Source organism: Melopsittacus undulatus, chromosome 6 (genome assembly GCF_012275295.1).
Source record: "Melopsittacus undulatus isolate bMelUnd1 chromosome 6, bMelUnd1.mat.Z, whole genome shotgun sequence".
Classification (NCBI taxonomy): Eukaryota; Metazoa; Chordata; class Aves; order Psittaciformes; family Psittaculidae; genus Melopsittacus; species Melopsittacus undulatus.
In genome coordinates this window covers 1,217,524-1,238,491 of record NC_047532.1, presented here as the reverse complement: position 1 = coordinate 1,238,491, position 20,968 = coordinate 1,217,524, and the positions used below count along the sequence as shown (strand labels likewise).

The window sequence follows — 20,968 nt, the reverse complement described above, 5'->3', positions numbered from 1 at the left end:
GCGGGCAGCCAGGGCACCTCAGCCACACACACCTAAGGAGAAGCTGGGCTGAATGCTGACCCCTCCCCTACACAGAGCAGCATGCGGCTGCAGCTCAGCACCAGCCACACACATGAAGCTGAGGCAGTTTTGGGTAACCTGTCCATGCTGCCCACACTGCAGCCCAGCTCCTGCTGCCTCCTCACCTGCCAGCACCCAGAACACTTCCTGGCTCTGGGCAAGATCCAGCAGGAAAACAGGCTGAGGCACACAGCAGCTGTGGACAAAGGCACATCCCAAGGGACAGATCACACCAATGTGCACGCTGAGCACCTCTTCCATGGCTGGGAAGCTTGGACAACACTGATGCTAAAAAGATGGATTATTTAGGTTGGATTATTTAGGTTGGATTTGCAGTTCCATGGATCAGACATTGCCCAGCCTCTGAGGACTGAGCACCTCCAGATGTGATACAGGGGCACACAGCTGGAGGGGAAGGAGGTGCATCCCCAGCCTCCAGCAGGACACACAACAGATCGGGGCTCCAGGACACGCTGTGCTTTGCTCCCCTGCCTGCCTCGCTCTCACCAGACCCCCGGGGGCTCCATCCGGAAGCTCCGGTGGGATGAGCGCTCGGGACGGTCCCACAGGTGCGGAGCGGGGCAGGGCTCCCCCTGCCGGCCACGGAGCTCAGCACCGACCTCGGGGTGAGCGACACCAACCGGAAAACCCACAACAGACGAACTGTAAAACAAATCCTGGGTAAAGGATCTCTGCTCCACCTGAGCACCCAGCGCGACAAGGGAAACCCATTCACCCGCAGGAACACGCGTCCGGAGCAGCCCCGCGATGGCCACTGCTCCTCTTCTAACAACCAAAATAAACGGGAAAAGAAGGAAGAAGTTAACATGTGCCCTCAGGTGTATAAACTGACCACAGAAACAAACAAGCCAGGAGCAGATGTCTTGGGGGGAACATAGTCACAAGTGTGTGCTCGGGTCTTGCTTTGCTAGTGTCAGTGTTAGTCATGCTCCCTCCTTTTCCACTGTGGAGAACAGGAGCCCAGAACACCTCCACATGAAGTAGCTTCACTCGGGGCTGACCTCATGCCAGAGCAGGGCCTGCACTTGCTGTTCTCACCCACCTCACGGTGCCTGATTTACTTCTCCATCCAGCCACTCAACACTTGTTCATGTTTCCCAATCCCTAGCTCTAGAAGCAGTCACCCCCATGCTGTCATTGCAGCCCTTCAGATCCCCAAAAGAACTCCATAAGGACTCCCAGGCCCAGCAGAGCATTCCACCAACTACATACGAGCATCAAACCCACCCACTGTCACTGCTGGGGTCTCACCGGGCTTGTGCCCATACAAAGCAGATGCACGTAGCAACCATCTGCCCACAGGAGGGCTTCTCTGCAGCACACATCACCCAGGAGGATGGCTTCAATATCCTAGTTTGTGAGTGGAAAATCAGGGCAAAGAAGTTAACTGGCTTACATGGAATGGCAGATGGAGCTGGTGTCGCCAGCTGCGGGAGAACAGCAGGCAGGATTTCATCAACACCAAATTCCCCAGTTTCCATGGGAGGAGGGCAAGAGGGAGGAAAAGAGGAACTCGGAGGCATAAGCACAACGGCATCATTCATGGGAGCTGATTTTGTGCAACAAGGGTCCTGTGTCTGGCCCAGAGCTCTAGGCAATTAAAACAGCAGCCACAGATCTCAGAGGAACAGCGGGAATTTATCTGAGGAATCTGGATTATGTGGCCACTGCTGAACCAGAGCAAAAAGCCTTTAGCTCCTGAAGGTAAACGCATTGGCAAGCAAAGAGAAGCAACAACCAGCTCAATCACACCAACTGTTCTGCTTCACCCACTCATGCCTGAGCCATTCCTGTTACACTGGCGGGGGGGGGGAATGTTACTGCTGCTAGTCCTTGCTCAGTACAAACAGTAACACAGAGATGATGGTGAAGGACCAGGTCCTCCAATCCAGGCATGGGTTTGCCATGGCAGGGAGCCGAGCAGCCTGTCAGAAGGGATGGCACTGTGTATGCCATCAGGGCTCACAAGCAATGCTAACCACTGTGGGTTTGCCCTGGGAGTGCAACAAATAGGTAACAGTGTTTTGCAAGACTAAGGAAGTGGTTTTCCATTCTGGACCAACCTTAGGAAGCACGTATAGGGTTTACCAAGATCAATAGAAAGGGATAAGATACTGATTAACCTCTTGGAAGTCTTGCTGGCACAGTTGGCTCCCAGAAGTAGCTACGAACCCTCTAGGAGGCCCCAGAAAGGATTTGTTGCTGTGCTCCCTCTCCTGTGTAGACCATCCCAAAACAGCATCCTGCCCCCTCCATTCCCTGCCTCACTGGGCCAAAAGCCCCTGGCTACACTCACCCAGGAGGGCAGCAGTGGGGTCTGGACAAGAGAGCTCTTGGGAAAACTCAGTTTTCTCCTCATCTACAACAAACCAAGCTGACCTCCCCATCCCTAACAAATAACCCATGTCCATCCGATGCATTCTGGGCCATTCCCAAATGCATTATTTAACAGCAGGAGGACTGGGTGTCCGACACAAGTCTCAGGGGCTGATAGATTTAATTATTCACTGAGCATCGCAGCTGACCGGAAAACTGAGCCACAGTGGTTCCTCTTTCACACAACCCAAAATAAATTCCTTTCAAGATTGTTACCACACGCTATCAAATTCATCTTTAAAAGCCACATCAAACTAGTTTTAGCATTCAAGTTCCGAGTGAACAAAAATGCTTAAGCATCTTAACATCTTAAGACAAAGACAAATACAAGCATCATTTTGACACTATCAAATACAAAACAACGCTTTGTTTATGCAAATGAGGGGATTCTTTTCCCTCCACCACTCCCTGGGTTTCCAGCTGCAGAGGGGCCGGGAGCCGCAGCAGCGCTGTGGCATCCCCACTGCCGCACCTGAGCGCACCGACACGCAGCGCGGTCTGCATGCAGGGCAGGGTGAGCCCGCACAGCGCTGGAGGGACAGGGCTCAGGGCTCTACCCAACAAAACCTCTTCCAAGCCGTGGCTGACGCACCCACACCGACACCCGCACCCCGCTCTGCAGCCTCCCCCGGCGGCACCAGCACACACCACCCGTGTCCCTCTATGGGACACCGCGACCAGCGCGCCCAGGCCCAGCACCGCCGCGCACGTTCCGTTCGGGACTGAAGGGCAGCATCGCCCTCGGGCAGCCCCGGGGCTCCCGTTGCCCCCCCCCCCCGAGCCGGGGCACAGAGCGGGGGGGGAGCGGCCGAATGGCCCCGGTCCTGCCCAGCCCCTGCCGGCACTCACCTGCCCGCCCGCTCCGTGCCCACCCGCAGGGACCCGGAGCCGCAGCCCGACGGAGCCTCAGCCCCCGAGGGGGGTCCGGCGGCTGCGCCCCGCGGAGGAACGGGCGAGCGGCCGCGGCTCCTCCCCCGCTTCCTTCCCCCGACGAGGCCCACAGGCCGCCTGCTGTCCTCGGAGGAAGCCGTTCGCCCCAGGGAAGGCTCCGGCTCCTCTCCGGTCCTGCGAGGCGGCCGCGCTGCTCTGCTCAGGGACAGCAGCATCCCGGAGCGTGCTACGTGCGGCCCAGCCCCGCTCCCACCGTGCGGGTCAATGAGGTGGCGATTGAGGTGTTCCTCAGTTCAGCTTCATCAGCTGAGCCATCCGGCGCCGGAGCACTGGGGAATGCCCGAGCCCTGCTCTCAAACGGGGCTGCTGTTCCGAGCGGCCCGGACATTTCAGGCAGGATTCAGTCTCTTCATTAAGAAGAGAAGGAATTAACATGATCAGACTGGCCTGCAAAAACCTCACACCTGCCTTTTCCCATCTGACCTCCTGCTTTGAAAGGAAAACCACAGGAGTGTTACAAAGCACCACAAAGGCCGTGTTTGCTCGCACAGCCCCGTCCCTCCTCCACTTACAGGAAAGTCTCTCCAGAAGTACAGACAGGTTATTTCCAACACAGGAAGCATCGCCTTTCTTTGCAGCAATGTTTCCTCTCTTTCTTTTCAATGCAGCTCAGATGTTAAGGCTTTTACCAATTAAAAAGTATTACACAGGAAAACCTTTCCACCAGCTCTCAATATATTAACTCAAAACTTCTCTCTTGATCCTTTTGGTCTCATGCAAACCACCCCGAGGATGCCGATAGAAATGTATTTTCTTGCCTGCAGTTTCTCTCCGCTCTGCCTCAATTGTTCCTTGCTGCCATGGGAAACACTTGGCGACGGGATAGGCACAAAGCAGCCAAAGGGACCTTTTCCCAGCTCGTGCCTGACACTTCCCAAGTGCCCCACAGTCCAGCCGACAATCCTGTGCTCTAACCCAGGCTCTTCCTTTTTGGCCTTCAAAGGAAATGGCCCAGTTCATGATAGGATCCTGCTGTTCAGAGCAGGGAAATCTGCACTTTGTTAACTACAGGAAGCAGAAAAACTTCCAGAGCCTGAACTTAAAGCCCCAGAAGGAGCAGGGAGATGTGCTGGGGGATGGGGATCAGTCACGGCAGCAGCCGCCAGGTTCCAGTTACAGAAACTGTTATAGGCAGAAGGGGGAACAAGGACAAGAAATGGCCTCTTTCTGGAGGGGCTGGAAGGGCTCCTTGCTTCTGACAAACAGCTTCCCCACAGTCATTCATTGGAAACACCAAAGAGTGGCCAAGTTGGTTTTGATTTCCCTTTAAAGCATTTCTCCTCATTTCACGTTTTCAGCCCGCGGAGGGGGTCTCACCCAGCACACTGCTTTTGTCCTGAACAGCAGAAAGGGGACACGAGAGCAAGCCAAAAGCGTTTAAAATCGCTGTAAGCCAAGATATTAACAGGAGTCCTTTGCAAGCCTGCATCACCCCATGGTGGTTCGTGTTAATTAACCAAGGATGTAATTACATGCCTGACTCCGAGGATTTCTACGGGAATCACCTTCCCTGCAAGCAGCACTCCAGGGCTTGCAGAGAAGCAGCAGCAGGAAGATAGCAGCTTGTAGAAAGCCTTTGGTGTTACAAGGCACTGATGGGGATGGCAGCACTTGGCACAGACAAAAGGGTTTACTGAAGGCACTGACCTACCCCTAAATATCCCCAGGCAGTGACCCCAGGGGCAGGCAGGAAAAGGCAGACAGCGCAACCTTGGCTCTGCCCAGAGGCCTCAACAGCAGCCTACCTTATGGGGGAAATTAAACCAGTATGGATAAATGGGTATCAAAGAGCTCAGTGGTTCAAAACTAAGCTGAGAAGTCTGAAAAGGAAACGCTGGAGATTGCGCCTCAAGCCTCAGGAGATGCTGTCCCAGCTCCTGAGAAAACATATGATAGAAAGAAGCATGAACTGCTTCCTTTGAAGCTGCCTTGGCAGGGGGATTTTTAGTGCATAAATTCTCATTTAACAAGTATCTTTTTAGTTTTGTGAAAAGCTTTTTTACTACCAAGAGCTAATCACAGAGCATTTTACACTGGCCAGGCACAGAGTCAATCCTCAGTGACAAGAGAATGCCCAGCAGTGAGCAACAGAGGCTGTAACAGAAGGAAAATTAGAGTATTTGGGAATCGACTCTCTTCCTTCATGAAAAATACCCAAAAACACAGCAGGGCCCATCCAAGCATGGGTTGGGTGCCACTGCTCCCAGGCCAGCACCAGTGGGGCTCTGCAATGGGGCTGCTTCTGGCCCACGTCCCAGGGGTCCTGAAGTTCCTTTGGGATGGAGGTCAACCTATCAGCATAATTCAGTAGCCAAGCCTGAGACAGTCCACGGGTGGACAGGGAAGAGGAAGGAGCAGCACAGAGTCACTTCCATCACATGTCACATCAAATCCACTCATAGTCACATTCAGTTCATCTCTTCTACTTCCCAGCTCTTCAGGTGGGATCCAGACCCACGACCACATTTCCCACTATGTAACAGGCAGCAATTTCTTGGGGAGTTGCAAAAGTTCCCAGGAACAGGTCACTGCAGCAACATCCAGCATCCCACTCACCCCTTCAAGCCATGGATCAGCTCCTGTTCCCTCCCTTACACTGGTGCTGCAAGCAGAGCACAGCCTGGTGCTCAGGGTACAGCAGCACCCCACTAGCCCAGTCTCTCTCCCTTTCACCCAATTCAGGAATGAGAGAAAAACAGATCCCAATCTCCATCTTTTCACCCCAAAACAGGGCACTGAACATACACACATGTGCCAGGCAAGGAACGAACGGCTCATGCTTCAAACCAACAGAACCAGCGCAAGAGATTTTCATGTAAAGAGAGAAGAATAGCTCAGCTGTGACAACATATCAACAACAGCTAAATTTAGCAGGTTATTTTCAGAGATCCAGATGCTGGGTAAATACAACCTTATTATTTCGTGCAGGGGCAAAAGTTCAGAGTTCCTCATGCTTCTTTTCTCTATTATTTCACCACGTCCAGTCACAGAGGCCCACTTCTGAAGTACTGTAATGCCATCACTGCCTGGATGCATGAAAGAAGCCACGAGCACAATCCCCATCTCTTAGCAGTCAGAGGAGGCCACTGCTTAATGGCATTTGCAGAGTATGTTCCCATCCTGCTTCTGGAGAGCCCCGATGCTGCTATCACCAGGAATTGATTTGGAGGATGCGGCTTTCACATGATCACTGGTCTGCAGGCGTTTCAGCTTTGTCCAGAACAATACATGGGAAGTGAATGTCAGAGGGAAAGCAGAGGGTTAGGAAATCCATGAGAGCCTGGCCCTGGCTGGCACAGCTCCAGCAGGATGGCCTGGGGCTGAGGCCCTGCTGCTGGGCAGGGGAGTGCATGCCACAGGAGGACACAGGCTACCTGCTTACACCACAGGACGGGAGGACTCAGCCCAGGCTCTTCCCCCTGGGTAGACACCACATAGTTTGGGCTGGTCAATCAAAGTTCTGGGCCATTTGCCTTCAATCCAAACTGAGCCAGTGACTGCCTATGGAGGTGGCTATCGGTGATGCTGTTCACTGCCTCCCTCAGCACTCGCTTCGGGCTCAAGCACTAGCGATGCCCCCAGACCAAGTCCCCGCATGCTCCTACTGAAAGGTTCCCCTTGAGACAGTGAAATCCACGTTGCTTTCCACCAGTGCTGCTGAGGGAGCTGAGTGCAGCATGTCCATCTGTTTTAATGACAGTGGGAAGCAGCAGTGGATTTGTAGTCAGCATTCAAGGAAGGGACAATGGCAGCACAGCCTTGGCTCCCAGATGCTCACAGGCAGGGATGGGGCCTGGGAATCAGGAATGGGCCTGGCTGCACTTTGGGAAGCAGCTCAGGGAGTTTCCTGTGTGTGCTGAGAGAGCAGCAGTGCTGTATGTGGAGTCAGGGACAGCTCCAGAAGCAATGGAAGAGCTGCAGGAAACATTCCCAACCATTCCCAGGACAAACACAGAACCAGCTCAACCCTGCCTCATGCTGTTGTCTCCAGAGGCCAGAAAATCATCAGGGAAGGGAACAGTCTCCTGAGACCATCATCTGAATGTTTCCTTAAGTGACCCCATTTGTCTGAGCACCTTCTGGGGACTATCAGCTGAGAGGGCAGCAAAGGAACTGCACCACCCTCTCCTCAGAGCATTAAAAACCCCAATGGAGGGTATGAACTGACTTCAGGCTTGCTCCAAGTCCATGAAAGGGAGAGCTTCAGCCATGCCCCACTGGGCACCATGCTGCTGCAGGTTGCAGTGATGCCACAACGGCTCCAGATGATGCATAGAATAGCAGGGGACAAATCCTTTGGCGTGACACCACAGCTGCTCCTGCACATGAGGGCTCCAGCCCTCAGACCCCTCCACAAACATGACACTGTGGTGGCTGAGCATCCCTCCAGCAGCACAGAGCTTGTCAGGGTAAGATGTGGACATGTGTCCAGAAGGTTTGTTGTGAAAGTTGCTGAGATTTGGATTTTACAGTCAGTTTTACCCAAAGGAAAATACCCCCAAAGTCGTAGCCACAGATGTGTTCTGTAGGAGTCTTCTCTGCCCCTTCCCTTACACAGTGCTCTTTAACCCTTCCTAACAAGCTCTTGATATTCATGTTCTTAATCTCTCCTGTGAAAGGGCAAGAAAGACCACACAGGATTACCTCCGGAGCTCCATTCACAAAGCCCCTTTTGTTGTCCAGAGCTTTCCTGTGCTCCTGGACTCCTGCTCCCCTGGGTTTAGTGCTCACCTAACCCTTATATGGATGGAAAACAAGAGGCCAGGCCATTGCCCTCCAGTTAGTGGAACTGCTGGGAGATCCCCAGACACATTCCATGGACCCCCTGTAAGGCGATGTTTCCCCCTCTGCAAGAAACCTCCATTGCACCAACCAGTGAAACTATAAGATTTTTACCCATCCTGCCCACCATGCTTGGCAGTGGGGCTGTTTCTCTGGGATGGAACACAAGGACAGTGAGATAAGAGCATTCCTTCACAGTCAGCAAAGCAGCAGCCAGGACCAGAACAGTTTCAGACAGGTCTGGCAGCAGGACCTGTTCTTAAAACAAGCATCTGGCCATGCCCCATCCAGGAGCCTCTGAGCCCCATGGTCACCATTGCCAAGGTGCACACCTCCTCCTCCTCCAGCCCACCACCAGCTTCTGGCCTCCCCAGCTCTCATGACCCCCACAGCAACAGGGTGGCTCTGACTCCGAGCCTCTCCCCCTGCCTTTGCAGAGGGACGGTCTGGGCAGAAGCAGCCCATGGACATGTGCACAAGAACCGTGGCTCAGTCAGAGATGCATTGTCATTCCCTCCTGCCTGGCTGTCACTGGAGAGACATCTCAACCACACAGCGGAGGGGCTGCAAGCTGGGGGAGACCCTCCTTCCTGTGGCACAGCAGCTTCAAGTCTGTGGAGGTCCCTATGAGCTTGTCTGCAAAGCACAAAGTTGTTCACCATAAGGAAGAGAGGGATTGAAAAGGAAACAGACAGGAGCAGAGCTGCTGCCCAGTGCTGGTTGATGGGCACAGCTACAGCAGCACACACACACACCAAGAGGGGACTTGTGCCTCTCTGCAGGGGGGACTCTACATGCACAGTGGAAGGATGTCACTGGTGATGACTGCAACACATAGCCAAGCCATGCTTGCAGCCAGGGTGGGGAAAGGATGGAGCAAAGGATGGGGTGAAGGAGGGGCTGGACATGTCTTGGGGATCCCTTCTGTACTGCTGGGGCTCAGCCTGGCTGGCACTGCCTCATGCTGGTTGCCTTTGCTACCCCTTTGAACAGTACAGTTGGGGGAACATCATACTGCTGGCAGAAGAAACCAGAAGCTCAGCAAAAGGAGGGTCCTTGTAATCTCTGCCCATCCCACAGCAAGGGCGTTCCTGCCCCAAAAACATTGTCACAGCTTACCTGCATCTTTATCTTCTAGTGAAGTGAAGCGCTGTGAAAAGAAAGAAAAGAGAAGAAAAATCATTCTGTTATCGTTGTGATTGTCACACTCATGGACTCCTACTGCTCATTTGAGCTTGGGCTCCAGTTCAGACTCCTCTTTGCCAGGAAAGGAGCTGGGACCAGCGCTGCCTGCTCCAGCTCTGACCACAGGCAGAGCCCTAGCAAAGGCTTGTCCCAAATGCATCAGCCCAACTGGCTTTAAACCACCAATGCCAAACACAGCCCAGAGCACCAGGCAAGTATGGTGTGCCCAGCATGTGCCCACCACCGTGGCTCCCAGCCCGCTGGAAGCCATCAGAGGAGCAGCAGTAGCCAGGACCAGGGGCTCTGCATCCGTGGTGTAGACAACAGAGCCAGGGGGAAAGGGATGGCTGGAGAGATGGACCTTTCTGCTTGACAAGGATGCTGCAAAGCTGCCAGAGAGGAGACAGGGAGGGAGGCAAGAGCTGCCAGATCCACAGCAAGGGATCAAACCAGCAAAGGAACCAGGCTGGGATCCCCCCCAGCGCATCCCTTTGTACCTCTGTGGCTGCACATATGGCAGTGGAGATGTCCACATTTTAATTGCATTAGTAGGTCTAGAGGCAGAGCGTACAATGGTGGCTGCAGGCATGGAAAGCCAACAATAGAGAACAATAAAGGAAAGCTGAAAGCAGGCTGGACTGTCCCTCCCCAAGTCTCTCCACTGGGACAACACACGGGATGGGGAAGGGGCCACCAGCACCATGCACAGGGTCTGATCCTTATCTATAGCTGGAATTCTGCAGGGATAAAGCCAGGGGAAATGGGATTTACGGACAGCAGAGCCTCACCAACACATGGGAGACCACAGCAATTTGCAAGGAGGTGGAGAAGCAGGAGGGACTCAGCACTGCCTGGATCCTGGTGAGCACAGAGCCCAGGAAACTCCCAGGTCCCTGTCCAGGCACAGGCAAGGCCCCCCCAGTGCATCCCGGCCCCACTGAGCAGGGCCAGAGGTGCTGGCAAGGCTCAGTGCAGGAATGCAGTGCGCTGCTGAGCCGGCCTTTCCCACGGGCCACCCGGGACCCCTCTTCCTGCCAGAGCAGCAGGGCTGGGGATCACCAGGGGGGAATGGGCTTCACCATCTCCCAGCTGCTGGGCTTCTCACACAGCACCTGCCCAAGAGGTGCCCATAAGCAGGGCTAGAGCTCTCAGCCTCACAGTGTGCCGGTGTTTGCATCATGGGGATCATGGGGATCATGGGGAGGTCACCATGATCCTCTAGTGCATTTGGTACTGATGAATCTGTTCTCATGGAGGGAAGCCCTGGGAGCTGCTACTCTGTTGCATGCTTGGCTCTCTCCTCCTCAGGGAGAGCCTGCACAGCTGCCCAGGCCCTGATCCAGCAGTGTGTGAGCAGCTGGAGAGTGTCAGAGCTGAAAACATTGGACAGGGAGATGATCACTGGGACCCCCATCATGTCTGTTATCACAGGCTCTGCAGCCATCAATCAGCCTTGCAGCCAGCACGTGTAGCAGATGCCCAGAGTGAGTGGATGAGGTAGGGCTGCTCTCCCAGGCCATGGCAAGGGCAGGTAAAGCTGGTCCTGGTGCTAAGGCAGCTCTGGGCAGCCTCTTCTCGCTGGCTGTCATGTCCTGGCCCTAGTGCCATCTTTTGTCCCCACAGATTCTTCCACCAGCCACAGCTCTACTTCATTTAACCCAGAGAGCTTTAATCCCACTGGCAGAGCCCTGCACATTTCTCCCTCTTCAAGAGATTCCTTTGTTGTTCATGATGAGTAACTGAGCAACACCGGCACAGGGAGGAAAGCAGGAAACCAGGCAGAAGCCTCAGCCCCACATGAGGCCATCAGTGCTTGCCAAGCAGAAGGGCAATATCTCCTTGTCTTCAGCCTCCCAGCACCTGGCTGGCACCAAAGCCCTTATCATGGACCCATGCACAGGTCCCTCGCCATGACTCCTTAGTGCTCAGGGGTGACAATGGGGAGAAAGAGCCCCAGAACCAAGGAACAAATTTACTCCCAGACCCATAAACAACCTTTCCCTGTGCTGTCTCCACACTGCTCCAGGCAGCCTGCAAAGGATTTCCTAGCCAAGGAGACACAAATACTGCCATAATCAGTAAAACCAGTGAGTTCAGATGGGAAGGTGTCCTCAAACAGTGAGATGGGCCAGGAATGCACCAGGGTGAGAGAAGCCCTATGCACTGCCTGGGGCCATAGCCAGAGGAGCAGCTGCTGCCAGGGTAGCTGGGGACAGTGAGGACAGGAACCACCTTCTCCCACGCATGCCACTGGGGCCACTGGGGCCACCGGGGCCACCGGAGCCTTTGACGGGCTCAAGCTGATGGTGCCAGCATCTACTGGTTGTTTTCAACCTCGCTGGAGTCCATGGCACTAAGGCCCTTTGGTAGCTGCAGCTCTGCAAGGGGGGATGTGGGACCCAGCTTCCAGCTCTGCGCCACCTTGAGTACGATGGCGATGACAACACAGAGCTCATGGGGACAAGGAGGGTTAACAAGGACATGTTAAGCTCTCTGGAGACAGCAGGGACAAGACAGCTACTAATATTATTAATGAATTTCACAAATGTCATTTTTAGACTCAACTATTTTGAGCTTTCCATTGAAGCCCCGGGGGAACAGTGTGCATTCCACATTCATTTCACCACGGCAGATCCACTCGCTCGAAGCAGCTTGGTGAACAGCACCGGTTGTAAAGGGATTTTACTGCTTTTTCCAATCCAAAACCTCCTGAAATCCATACTGACAATACCTCCGATCTACCCAGCACACCTACCACCTCACAGCACAGCCTGTGATACAACAAATCAAACGAACAGGCAGCCAGAGATGGAGTTGCATGTTATTAAGGCCACAGATGAGGAATTAAACCCAAATGAAAAATACCAGATGGCACGAGAACTGCTGCTGCAGGAAATTAAAAACTCAAGGCCTCCAGTCTCGCTGTTCCTTTGTCATCCCACTTCCAGCTGCCACAGGTCCGCAAAGCCAAACGTGTCCCCATTGCCATGCCCTGGTTTGCACAGGGGTCCCCAGCCCAGGCATGGGCAGGGCACGCTGGGGGTGATAGTGCACACACACACAGAGCCCACTGACTACATCATTATGCCCACACTGCCTGCGTTCAGCCGAGCACAGCACCCTGCCTGCCCTGCCAACGGAACATGGATACTTGGCTGATGATGACCAACACACCCGCATGCAGCCCCTTCGCAATGAACCTTTCACATGCGTGTGGGGCACAGCCATGACATCCCTCCAGAGCAGATGTCAAGCACCATGAGCAAGCCCCAGCCCTGACAAAAACGCCATCCCCATCATCCCTTCTGACAGCTCCTGAAACTGGGAGGGTATCGGGAGGACAGACACTATTAAACAGACAATCCCTTACCTTGGCTCTTTTGAAGCAAGCCCAGAAGAAATCCAGCAATGGCATGATGGACCGGACGGGGGGCAGGCATGGAGCCCCCCTAGACAGCAGTGTGAACCCCAGGGAGGGGCCCCCCCGGCACCCCCATGGCTGCTGCCTGCGGCACAGAGCGCCGGGCAGAGCCCCAGTGCGGGCAGGAGCTCGCAGAGGCAGGGCCGGAGGGAGGAGGCAGCGCTGCCTGCGGAGGCGGGCCAGCGATTCAAACCCTGCACCGTTACTCTGTTGGTTGCGAACAGCCTCGGACGGCGACTGAAATTCCCTGAAGATTGCGAGTTTTAAACAGCTCCAGGCTTTCCTTCCTGCCCTGAAGACGCTGAGCAGCGCTCCCCTGCTCGTTCCCAGGCAGCGGGGAGGGGAAGCGGAAAGGAAACACCCCCCAGAGCAGAATAACTGAGTTCGGTTGTCAAAGACACATGTAGGACATTGGAAACCCAAACCCTACAGTTTGGATTCCTGCTCCAGACCCTGCTCCAGCTCACCAGCAGCAGTCACAGATGCACTCGAGAGGGCTCCCAATGCTCTCACTGCTGAGGGACAAGCTGTACTCACATTGTTCTGCCTCCACTGTGTCCAGCCTCAAGCCGGAGCTGTGGGCAATCCTTCAGTGGGACCCCAGCAGAGAGAAAAAGAAGGAAAAACTATCCCCAGCCATTCACTCCAACTCCATTCACAGCTCCTTATCTTCCTTCTGCAAACATTAGTGCAAGCTTAGTGTTTGCTCACATGGACCATAATAAAAGGCAATGCCACAGACTTTTGTGCAAGCCATTGGATGCACAGGCCCACAGCCCTCCAGGCTGAAGCCTTCCCTCAGGCACACAAGAAAACCTCACCAACTGGTCATTTATGCCATTATTCCAGGATAAGGAATGGCAAATCCATCAGCAGCCATGCTCCCACAGGACACTTAGGGGATGCCCAGCAAGCCAGCAGCACTGCTTCTGCCTACCCCATGTGTTCCAGGGGATGACCCTTCCCACACAAAGCCCAGGGCCCCTGCAGGTGGGTGACGTGCAGGAATGCAGTGGCTCTGCCCCAGGACAAGGTGCCATTTGTAGTGTGATACCCCAGCAGTTGGTGCATGCGGCAGCTGAGCCCACTGCCAAATGTCAGCAGCGACAGACCAGGATGCAGTACTGGGCCCCCCAAAGCAGGACTGGTGTCTCAGCATAATGCTGCTGCTGTCCTGACGCTGCCTCTGCCACGTTTCCCTGCCTGCCCCAGTGCCAGGGAAGGCAGGACCAGCAGGGAGATGAGCAGAGAATGAGCAAAGCACTAAGGGGACAGGGGGGCAGGACCCTGGTCGGTAGCAGTGTAAGCACAGGACACCGCAGGGATGTGGTACCTCTTCCAAGCCACCACCACTGCTGAGCCAAAGGAGCACACTCACATACCAAATCTCCAATACAGGGGGATCAGCACCAGCCTCACTGGTGCTCTCTGCAGCAAAGCAGAGAGAGCAGTCGTAGCTCATGGGACAAGGCAAGGACAGGAGTGTGGAAGACCATAACACAGCAAAACTGGAGAAGCTGCACCCACATGGAGATGATGGTGTCAGGCACCACCACCCCGCAGCATCCTGCACTCAGGCCCATGGATCCACAGGACAGCAGTGGCCTAGCCCTAGCAGCAGCACACAGGCAGCACTCGTCCCGGCGCCAGCTCCAGCTGCCTCCTTCCATCTCCCCCTCACTCATTCCTCAGAGAGGTTTGGAACCACTCCCGGGCTTGGCACCAGCTGCAGCTCCTCCACCATGTCCCCTGCATTATCGGGCCGGTGCAGTGGGGATGGGGGCACTGAGGCACAGCACAAACATTGTGAGCCAGTCTCTTTTTGCCTCCTTTAAATGCCTGGGACCAGAAGACCATCTCACTTCTGTGGCACGTGCCTGGGGTCAACTTCCCTAGCAAGCATTTTACCTACAGGAGGGTGCATAAAGGAGTTAAGCCCAGATGCTGCTGACCGTGAGCACCCTCCATAAGTCACTCACCACTGCCCTGAGGGCTGCTTTGTTTCTTCCAAGGACTTGCAAATAATTCCCCTCCATGGACAGAGGCAGCTGGGATGAGTACCCGTTTTCAGATGTCCCCACTCCCCAAACACTGCTACCATCATGTTGGAGCTGCCACCCAAGGCATTGCCACTGTGGGATCGTGCAGAAGATCCTCCCAGCCATTGCCACTGCTGGCTCTCAATGCAGAGGTGCAGGCATTCCCCTTGGAGCAGGGCAGAGCTGGCTGTGGAGCCCCAGGAAGTACACAAGCGCACACACGTGTGCACAAGGCAGAGCATACCTAGATCTCCTGCCCTCAGCCTGGTTTGGTGCAGGAGACATGCTCCTTCCTTGCCATCTCTGCCAGGGATGGGATGCTCTGAAGGCAGCTTGCACCAGAGGGACTGCACAGGAAGCACATGAGGTGCAAACAGACCTCCACAGGGTGATCACCACAGATGGATGAAGATGGTTCTGTACTGCCAAAACTGGGGAAGTTCTTGGGGAAAATGAAGCTTTTACAGCTTTGACCAGAGCTGTACCAGAAAGGCACCACCAGAGGAACAGCCGCTCCAGCACCTTCCTTCATGGCTCACTCAGCAGCATTAAGTCCTTCTCCCACTTCCGCCAAAAGCAAAAAATGCCAAAGTTAATGCAAATAGAAGAAAGCTGTCTCCTTCCCAGGGCCTGCGAGACAAACCACAGAGGCATCTGCATACTTGTGTAGCTTCTTCCTATCCAGTCATCCCAGAAGCATTCCAGTAATTTTAAATCTAGGATCCTTCTTCAGCAGACCAGGATACCATCTTCTGTAAGATGTCCTGGGGACTGGATCCACTGTGAAGTGGCTGAAGCCTATACATGCCAACTGTGTATTTATGCCAAGTGATGGCAGGACACAGGTTCCATTGCTGCATTTGTCTCTTCACAACATTTCTAACATACCTGCTCCAAATGTCCATGGACATTTACAGGAAAAACAAAAGCAATTTCCATTAATTCCCTCCCTCTGTCTATAATACCTATCACTGTCACCTTCAGACTTACACGAGAACCCATCTTAAACTTGAGTTAATTTTAAAAGGCTCATTTTAAGGCAAAATCCCCACTGTACACACCAACAACTTTCCACATGGGGAGCGCCAGCACTGCCCCATCTGCTGCCCTGGAGCGGGACAGACACCAGCCAGACCCAGCACTATGACAAACATTGTGCTTTCTCCGTAACTCATGGGACAGGGCTGGTATTTTGGAGAACAGGTACAGCCTCTTCTCACAACACATCACGCCCCAGAGGATCCCATGTCACCTCCCAGAATGCCTGTGGCTGGGTGCTATTCCTGTCCCATTGATGAGCTATTGCTGTCACAGCGGTCACTCAGTGGCACCCGGCACAGTGTTAATAACAGCTAAAAGCTGGCAGATGACATCATTACAGGCAAGAGAAGCCACCAACACTGCTGGTACCAACCCTGAGGGCTGGCCCCACTTCTGCTGGGAAACATGGGGCTCCTGAAGAGGTGGAAGCAGAGGGCAGCAGCCCCCACCGGCCATTGGCATGCAGTGATTTTCCACTTGCTGTGTGCAGGCATTTCCCTGAGGTCAGGATGGGAGCAGCTGCTGCAGAGCAGGCGCTTGCTCTGCTAGCACAGAGGGAACAGAAACCCTTTTCTTTCAATAAGGCTGAATTGCCGGGTGGGTGCTGTGACACCTGTGGGTGGGTGCTGTGACACCCTGGGGGTGGGTGCTGTGACACCTGGGGGTGGGTGCTGTGACACCCTGGGGGTGGCCAGGGGGAAAGCCATGGGGAAGGTGCCCACGGGAAATGGCACCAAAGAGGCTGCAGGGAGAGTGGCTTTCCAAGGATGGGATGAACCTCTTGTGCTGGAGCAGCCCTCCCATGCTCCCAAGTACGGTATTCATGCCAGGGAGATCTGGCAACGGCACCCAAACACCAGGGCTCAGGCTGTGATGCCACCACCAAGGATGGAATTTGGTGCTGGGCTCCAGCCAAGCAGCCAATGGTCTCTGCTGGGCTTTGTGCCCTGCAATTGAAGAGGCACCAAGCACCACACAAAGCCTACTGAAGTATATGAATGTCAAAGACATTGCCCAGCCTCCTGCTGTCCCACGGCTGCCCCATGCCTGCCCCATGCCTGCCTCTCACCACTGCTTTTCTCATAAAAAATGATCCCCATGTGCATGTGTCAGTCTCCAATAGCGCATCCAGGAACATGAGATAACTCAAGATCCACGTTATCATTTTTCTTTGAGAGTCTAAACTGCTTGGGTTTGATTCTGAAAACAACACATTCAAACAGAAGTCACCATCTCTTGAAACGGGTATCTCATTCTGTCACTTGTAACAGGATTCCTGGCTTCGCTGCTCAACCAGACATTGCCAAACATCTGCCTGGCAGCATCCCTGGCTGGGAACCACACCTCTGCCACATATCCACCCTGGGAGCAGGTCAGCCCTGGAACAGGGCACTGGGAATGTTGCTGGTGATCAGCAAGAGACTCAGCTTTGACCAATGCAGGCTCAATGACAAAAGACACCCCCCAGTGTGATGAGCCTTGACACATGTACTCACACAAAGAGGCTATTTAATGATAAAGGAGAGTTATTTACAGCAGGGCAGTTGCTGCTTCTACTTTGAGGCACAGACAAGCTATGAATACACCATCAGGCTGGTGCTGTGACCAGGATGTGGGGAAATGCCCTGGCCCTTGCCTGTGGGACACCCACTGCCAATGCCTGTGGCATTCCTGTCCAGCTAATGCTTCACCTTTCAACACCAACTCCATTTTTCCCTAACCCAGATGCACACTGGACTCCCTCAGACGATCCAAGGCCCCCTTGCCTTATCCACAGCTCCAAGAAGCTCCCGTATCCTCTCCAACCCCCTCAGAGGTCCTGGCAAAGGCTGAATCAGTGCATTGGCCTCCAGAGGATGGTCTGTTTTGTAAATACCAGTGAATGTGGTTACAAGTACTGATTTGTTTGGTAAACACACACAAGACAAATAAACCTCTCAGGTAATCAGTCCCCACAGACTCACAAAGCTCCTCAATTTCACCAAACAAAGGGATGAAATCACCACAAACATTTGTCAGGGATGGGATTCCTGCTGCACAGGCAGGGCTGAGCTCTTGCAAAACCTCCAAAGCTGCTGCAGTTCTCATATCGGCATTTGAAAATGAAATACAGAATAGGCTGCATTTTACATACAAAAGAGTGGCATAACTGAATGCTCAAAGAGCAGCCTTCCCTTCCCACGGGAGTATCACTGAGCTGCAAGAGCCTGGCTGGGACACTAATCCCATGCCATGAAGGCAGGCGCCAGACCAGCACAAGGAATTGCGAGCATCTCTTATTATTAGCAAGAGCAGGGAGTCTCCTATGGCAAATGTATAGGAAAGCAAAGGGCTGTGCTATTAACAGCTGGGGCACAGCCTGACTGTCCCAGGGTGGATGGAGAGAGCCTCAAGGGCCTGTGTTCTCATAAAGCCACAGCTGGTTTAGCAGGCAGCTGCTTGGAAGCTCTTCCCCTTCATAGCAGACTCTGCTGCATGCACTGGGCAGAAAAAGCAGATCAATCCCCTCCTGCCAAAGCCAAATCCCACCCAGGAGCAGCACAGGATCATAGAATGGTTTGAGTTGGAAAGGATCTTGAGATCATCTAGCTCCAACTCTCTGCCATAGGTAGGGACAGCTCACACTAAACCATGTCACCCAAGACTCTGTCCAGCCTGGCCTTGAACACTGCCAGGCACGGAGCATCTACCACTTCTCTGGGCAGCCTGTGCCAGTGCCTCATCACCCTCATGGTAAAGAACTTCTGCCTTATATCTAATCTAAACTTCCCCTGTTTCAGTTTGAACCCATCTCTCCTTGTCCTGTCACTGCTGTCCCTGATGAAGAGTCCCTCTCCAGCAGGGGAAAGGCTGGCAACACACACATGCACATACACACAAACAGAGCTGGGAGCTGGTTGGGTGCAAGGGGCATGCTCCTCCTGATGCCCAGCTACCTGTCCTCAACAGCCAACATGCTCAGCAGCTAACAAATAAAAACAAGAAGCAAACAGAAATCACCCCAGGCAACAGACACATCTGTCTGTCAGGCTCACCCCATTAACTGCCATCTCATAGACTGCATTTGACCTGCTCATGTATTTCTGCACACAGTTCTAGTGACAACTGTTGTCTGGAGGAGATCCCAACCCTAATTCTGGCCTAGACTTGGGATTAATTAACAAGACAGACAAATCTCCATCAGGTGCAGTGCTCTGCTCCCTGCAAGCAAGGGCAGGTCTTTGCAAGTTTAACCCTGCAAGACAAATGCACACACAGCCTCCTCTCACTTGCACAGGGTTAGACAATTCACATACCAAGTTCTCCACACCCGCATTCAGAGGCAAACCCTGTCCAGCACAGCTTCTCTCTGCTCATGGGAGCCAGGAGTCAAATTCCCTGATGGTTTCAAGCATCTGGGTGTGCATCCCTGGAATACAGGTGGGAGCATGAAGGTGACAGTACCCAAAGGCAAGCCAGCCTGTGCACACTTTGTCTTACAGGGCTCCACTGTCACTCTCCATCACTCTGGGGTCTCTGGAGGGTTGCTATCACAAGACAAGGGCTGTGCCTGACCCACCACCTGGCCAAGCAAAGCTTGCTGAGGTGCAGAGGACCACAATGCAAAGCCTGCCAGCCAGAGACACAGAAGAGCCCAAGAGAAGTTGTCCTAAAGAGCCCAGGTTTGCTTCAGCAGCTGCAATTAAACCCCACCAGATCTGGGCTGATCCTGCAAGCATCCCAGCAGCAAAACTGAGAGTGTCCCAGTGCAGGAGGCAGTCAGGTCAGACAAGCACTAAGTAGGGCAGTGGCACCAGGATGATGCTCTTCCCATTCCGGAGTATCATAGAAGACATTTAAAACAAACCAGCACCAGGCACAGCTTCTCTTGGGACCCTTTCAGTCAAAATCACTGCCACAACGATGGCCTTTCTTTAGGCTATTGACTGCATAAGGAGAGACACTTCTTGCTCCGGGACAGCAAATGCCTGTCCCCGGCCCACAGGCACTGCAGCCCCAGGAGTGCTTCCAGGGCTGTAGGGAAGCCACACATGCTGCTGCAACCCTTTGGGGGTGCCAGGAAAACCCAGGCAGCTTCAGAAAACCCTTTGTGCCAACCCTTGCCCACACAAAAGCATTATTATTTGACAGCAAATTCTTTCCTTCCCCCAACCCCCTACAGTCGCAGGGGCTGCCAGGCTGGTCCTGGCAACAGCATCCTGCCCTCAGCCCATGCTGAAGGGTGAGCTGGAGTGATGTGTTCCCTGCTCCAAAGTGAATCAACATGGAGAAAAGTAAAGGAAGCAAAGATTAAACAAGCAGGATCTATGATAGCTCAAGGACTGAGCTGGCCATGCCACTCCAGGCAGGAAGTATAGAGCCTACATGGTTGCCTGCCATTCTGCCAGCCAGGGAGAGGACTCCAGGGGCCGCAGCAACATGGACTTGCTTCTTGGGTCCAAACTCACCCACTTGGAAACATCAGAACCCGAACTTTCGTAGTGTACAAGTCCCCTAGAGCACAACATCAGAACAAAAGCACTTGTCCTTCCTGTCCAAATTACAAAGGTGCCTGAGGTGGTTGAGCCTGAGCCTACTTCTAGGAGGCAGCAACCTCTGCCCCATCTCTGCACTCTCCAGGTCCCCATCCCAGTGCCTGTTTCCCCAGGACACATCAGGCTGCCCTCACACTGACTGCAGGGCTGTGCTGTCTCAGGCTTCTGTTGTGGCTGCTGTGAAGAATCCAGAAGCCCTGAGAAAGAGAAGCAGTAACCCCATCCCAGCTCTTAGCTGTGTCTTTTTTGCTAAGGGAGGACTGAATTATAGGGAGAGGCAAGTTTTAAATCAGTGCATGGTATAAATAATTGCACCATCTGTTTATGATCCTGAGACAGCAAAACAGATGCCAGAATAAGACTTGAGAAGAACCAGAAAACACAATCCAAGTAAAAAACAGAAGTTCCTGGAGAGCTCTGGTACTTGCCCTCTTCCTTTTCCTTATAGAAACCAATGAGCTCATCACAGACTTCTCCTGCCTTGCATCAGGCAGCATCAGCAACAGGGGGAGAAGCACAGAGTACATGTGTGGCCTTAAGAGCCTGTGTGGGCTTAA

The 20,968-nt window shown here is 53.7% G+C and overlaps 1 protein-coding gene across 1 annotated transcript in view; it reads right to left on the bottom strand.

The window, feature by feature from the left end:
- The window catches only part of STARD8 (StAR related lipid transfer domain containing 8), a 54,851-nt gene extending 41,926 nt beyond the window's left edge, over positions 1 to 12,925 (bottom strand). The window contains exons 1-2 of the mRNA XM_031045556.2: positions 12,746 to 12,925; positions 9,310 to 9,340 (exon numbers count right to left, since the gene is read on the bottom strand). Coding sequence (XP_030901416.2) covers positions 9,310 to 9,340; positions 12,746 to 12,790 — 76 coding nt within the window. The 5' untranslated portion in view covers positions 12,791 to 12,925. The remainder of the gene's footprint in view (positions 1 to 9,309; positions 9,341 to 12,745) is intronic.
- Positions 12,926 to 20,968: the final 8,043 nt, after the last annotated feature.